This window comes from Stegastes partitus, unplaced genomic scaffold (genome assembly GCF_000690725.1).
Source record: "Stegastes partitus isolate 25-593 unplaced genomic scaffold, Stegastes_partitus-1.0.2 Scaffold823, whole genome shotgun sequence".
NCBI classification, from domain to species: Eukaryota; Metazoa; Chordata; class Actinopteri; family Pomacentridae; genus Stegastes; species Stegastes partitus.
This window is the reverse complement of record NW_007578554.1, coordinates 306,156-311,380: the sequence shown is the minus strand read 5'-3', so window position 1 is coordinate 311,380 and position 5,225 is coordinate 306,156. Positions and strand designations below refer to the sequence as shown.

Genomic DNA, 5,225 nt, shown 5'->3' with positions numbered 1-5,225 from the left:
TGAATCCAGGTCTGCACCAACCTGCTTGTCTGTCAATAAATCTGCTCCAAAGCTCTGCTGGTTACAATCTGAACAAATGTTCTGGATGTAAAGTGTTCTGTCAGATGGGATCAGAACCAGATAGAAAAGTTCTGATTGGACCGAATGAGTTTGATGTTGTATCTGTTAGCAGCTGTGATGATGTTCTGAACGTGAACGTGAATGTGTTTATATATTTTTCTATATTTTTATTTCATGCCTACAGGTCTGTGAGTTTCTCTGTTAGATCTCCGTCTGATTCTAAATATAATGAATGTGTTTTATGTTTTTATTTCTTTCTCTCATGAATCAACAGAAGTTAAACTGATCTGATGAACAGATTCTTTATGAACTGTTTGAATGTTTTATCTGTGTAGGAGCCATGAATAAGATGAAGCACAAAGAGAAGGATTTTATCGTTCTGATTGTGACATGATTTTATCTAACTGTGAAGCAGTGTTTGGTGTTATCATGGTTGGTTATCTGTATAATTGTGATCAATGTTGGAGGCTGGTCACATGGTACAGGGCGTGAAGTTTATTTAGGTTCTAAGGAGAGGATGATGAGTTTTTGTTGACCACAAGCCTGATCCTTGTGAGATTCATCTTGCACATTACGTTAAGTTGACCTTTTTTCATTTTTAAACTTTTGAAACGTATTTTGGATCTCAGCGAATCTTTTGTGCAGCGTGTCGGACACAGAGCTCGGCCTACCTTCATCCTCTCAGCGCTCTGCAGTTTGTTTTGTATGAAGTCGCTACCAGCTGTTAGCAGCTGTGATGATGTTCTGAACTGTTGTGCTGATGAAGCTGCAGCTGATCGGATGTGTTTTCTATATGTTCTGTAACTGCCGTCCTGCTGAGCGGCCTGTCAGTGGGATCTTTCTCCTCCATGATGCTGTGTTCATCTTCAGGGAACATCCAGGTGAATGTAGTTCAGTTCAACGCTCAGTATTTGCTTCTGAACTGTGCTGGAGGTTCGGTCCAATATACAGCACTGATCCTCAGAGAATGTTCTCAGTGACTGAACACAGCTGATGGACTGTCTGGACTGGAACAGACTGAAAGAATAAACTTTGCTGCTTTGCTCTTCAGGTCTGATGCTGAACTGTGTGTGATTGTCTCAGTGTGTTTTAGTTTAGCAGCAGAGACCAGCGAGTTCCTGACAAACATCTGACACATGAACAGTGAAGGAGGAGATCCCTCACTGGCTTCCCACCACAAACGCAGCCCGTGGTGTTTGCTGAAGCTCACCGCCGACACAAACTCTGAAACCTGCAGCACCTGAGCGTCATGTGGATGCTCTACCCTGAGCACCGCCTGGCAGGCAGAGCTCCACTGCAGCCAGGTTCTAATGTGGAGCGAATGTTTGTTTCAGTCTGTTTGCTTCACTGGTTTTCTGCTGCTGGTAGCTCGTCAAAGCCCATCAAGTTGATCTGATAACAAGACGTCACTGCAGGACTGAGAACAATAAAACATCAGAGCTGGTCTACCAGATAGTAAAGTCCAGTCTTTATCTCCTGGACTCGTCTCTCTGAACTCAGGTGGTTTCCAGTCAGTAGAGAAGTGAAGCTCCGCCCTGCACACCTGTCGTCCAACCGGATTGGTTCCTTTCTGCTGTTTCTTGCTGCTTCATAGAAAAGTCCAACCTGTGAGCTGATGAGCAGACAGAAGATCAAACCATGAAACGTCACAGCGGTGTCGGTCGTAGCTTCTCTCTGATTGGTTAATAGAAATACTGAGAACGCTTGTGCTCTATGTGCTACGGCTGCAGCCTCCTGATCTTCTCCATGAAAGAGCTCCACATGTGCAGGACTTTACATCCAGGAGTGGATTCATTATCTGTACAGTCTGGAACATGTCAGTGACTGATTCTGATGTCTTTGACACACACACACACACACACACACACACACACACACACGTTCAGAACCTTGAAGACCAAACGTTTGAGTCAGAAACAGCCCAAAAACATGAAACGACATTGTTGGACACTTTCCCTCAGGACGTTTTCAATCAAACAGGAAACAGTTTCATAGAAATCCTGAAGGCTCATAGCTCAGGAGACATTATCTCATGCTGTAGTTTCACAAACGACAGGTTTAATGGAGACACTTTGGTCTCTGAAGTCCTGAGTGAACTGGTTCTGATGCCCTCGCTGTGCTTGGTGTTGAGCTGCACGTGTTTTACATTCATTCTGCCTTCGTACGAACAGAAGACAGTTCACTGGACATTTCTGATGTCACTAACTCATCCTGAAGTCCTCCGTACGCTCTAAAATCCTGATCAACATCATTTCATGAGGCTTGATTATTAATGAAACCAGGAACAATCTGCTCCAGCAGGTCCAGGCTCCGCCCTTCAGACCGGTCACAAGCTTCCACTGCACTCGGTTCGTATCAATAAAGTGTGTTTACTGATTAAACCTTGGACAGTGGTAGCCAATGACTGTGTGTGATTGTCTCTGGGCTTCATCATCGTTTCTGTGTCTGTAAACGGACTCACACGATACTTTCACTGATTTATGCTTCAGAGGATAAAATCCGTTTTACAGTCAAAGTGCAGACCTGATGATGACTGAACTACGTGATTTCAGAACATGTTTTACTGGTTTCCTGTGTGTTCCTGCTGACACCAGTGTAGCAGCTGGACAGTACATTAGTTTGTTGTTTAGTAATGAAGCTGAATCAGAATTTATTTGGTTGCTTTTGGACCAACAGACAGCAGAACGTAAGAAAGCCACCGTTGGAGTAAAGGAAGGACTGGACGTGAACAGACTGTTGGATCTGACAGATGATCTGAACAAAGTGCAGCTTTAAGTCGCTTCTAAAGTCAGACTGAAAAAACGAAGGTTGTGAACATTTTATTCTGTCTGAACTTGTGAGCGTCATCGTCTCTGGGACTTGACTGTGCAACAGCGCCCTCTAGTGGATGAATGCTGATTTACAGTTTGACTTAAACCTCATCATTCAAATGCGGCTCTCAGGATTATGAGCAGCTTATAAACTACAAATGTGTGAAGCTATAAGTTAATGAGAGCTGCTGGTGTTTGGTAATGAATGAATCATCTTCCAAAAGTCACCTTTATTAAATTCCAACTGTCTGCACCACGTGGACATAAAATCTTCTTTCAAAAACAGACTAACTGTTGACTTTCTACCTCGAAGTGACGCGTTAAAACACCAAAGACGCACAACAACACAAACAAACTCATCGATGGAGGAAGCTGTCATTTTCTGGGAGGTGATTACGGTTCTGGGTCCTCCTCACAAACAGAACCTCTGTCTCCAGATTCAATATGAATCATTTCCTGTCGTCTTTATTCAAATTGGTCGGACAGCAGCGCTTGAAACAACTTCTTCTATATCGAAATAGAACATAAAACCGATTTCACTGCAGTCAGTAACTTCTGAGCATCGATCCAGAATCTGGAATCAAACAGAACATCTAAAATCACGAAACACTGACTTCAGGCTTCATGCCTCCTCGTCCTCGTCTTTCCTGCTCTCCGACGCCTCTCTTTCTATTTTCACCGGCATGCTCGACTTCCTGGGCTTCTTCTTCGGGGTGGGGTCAGCTGACTCCCACCATCCTCGCTTTCTCTCTGCGACACCATGTGATCGGCCGTCACAGTGGGCGGGGCCACAAGGCTGGACGGAAGGTCCCACGAGGTGCAGACGGTGTTCGGTGTTGTCCGGAGCTACCAGGGGGACGAGGGAGGGAGGCGAGCCCAGGGAGGGAGCAGCGTGAGCGGGGAGGAGAGGAGGTGGCGAGGCCTGGAGGTTAGTCAGGGTGAAGCTGTGGTTGGTGTCTTGGCTTCGAGGGTGAGGAGAGGATGGAGGGGAGTCGGCCTGAGGGGGTGTGTTGTTCTGGCAGGCATTTAACCCGTTCCTCATTGGGTGTACATCGAGTTTGTGTGCGTCATCGCCCTGCTGCCAGAGCGTGGACGCCCTGCACATACGTGTTTGTGTGTCATGTGTGTTTCTGTTAGCCTGTTTAGCCTCATGAGTTTCACTGTGGATGCTTGCGTGGTCACACTGTGGGTTCCGATGGGGGTGAGTGTCTCTGCCGGTGCCGGTGTGCAGTCGAGGGTTCGGGTTGGCGCTGTGCCGGTTTCGGCTTCGCAGCGAGCTGAACACCATGGTGCAGCCCGCCACCGTGCAGCGGTGCTTGATCTTCAGGTGGACGGCGTTGTAGTGGATCTTCAGTGTTCCTGCACAAGCAGAAGGAAAGTAGTGCTGCTGTTAACGGGAGCTACCCAGAAGAAAAAACAGATTTGAATTATACGCAAGGGAAGGGGACCTTGAATCGAACCCTGTGGAACCCCAAGACACTCGATGAGTGGAACAAGTGCTGAATGTATTAAAAAAACAAAGACTCTGACACATTTATTCCCCATATTGGCTTTCGGAAAGGTCATGTTAGGAGGCAGCTGGATTGGTAGGAACCAAACTGATCCAGTTTACCAAATGGTTCAAATAGTTAAGGAAGGATGAAGTCTGGGAACTCTATGGAAACCAAGGAAAGTAGAAGATTGTAAATTGAGCCCTGTGGAACTCCAAGACACCGAGATGGACTGTGCACTAGGTGTGACTGGAGACTGGAATGTGCACTAGGTGTGTTAAAAAGTGGCAGTGGAACCACATCACATCTGCTTCACGAAAGGTTCATGTTTGGAGGCCGTTGTATTTGCAGGAATCAGACTGTCTCGGTGTATCTGAAAGTACAGATACTTAAGGAAGAATTAAGTAGGAAACTCTCTGAGACCCTGATATGTAGGATCAGTAGTGGATCTTGATTTGAGCCCTGTGGAACACCGAAACATAGGATGAGTTGAGGATTTTAAATTGGACCTTGTGGAATCCCAAAACATCAGTAGAGGACCTCGAGTTCGACTCTGTGGAACTCCAAGTTGCAACGTTAATAGAATATTCACAACAACAATAACACTGCAAACACACTGATCACCTCTGTAAAAATTCTGAAAAGGTAATATTAGTAGGTTGTTGCACTGACCAGTTGTTCCTAAAACTAGACGTAGTTAAGGAGGCGTAAAGTCGGGGTATCATGTAGACCCACAAGATATAAGATTAGAACAGGACCTTGATTTGACCCTGTGGAACCCCAAGATATAACATCAGTAGACGACCTTGAACTGGAACCTGTAGGATCTTCAAAAACAAGATCCGCAGAAGATCTCAAACAGAAC

General features: G+C 45.6%; 1 protein-coding gene across 1 annotated transcript in view; it reads left to right on the top strand.

Annotated features, from left to right (window-relative positions):
* Positions 1 to 1,218, top strand: part of LOC103365277 (neural cell adhesion molecule 2-like) — an 8,859-nt gene extending 7,641 nt beyond the window's left edge. The window contains exon 4 of the mRNA XM_008292682.1: positions 1,205 to 1,218. Within this exon, the coding sequence (XP_008290904.1) occupies positions 1,205 to 1,207 (3 nt within the window). The 3' untranslated portion in view covers positions 1,208 to 1,218. The remainder of the gene's footprint in view (positions 1 to 1,204) is intronic.
* Positions 1,219 to 5,225: the final 4,007 nt, after the last annotated feature.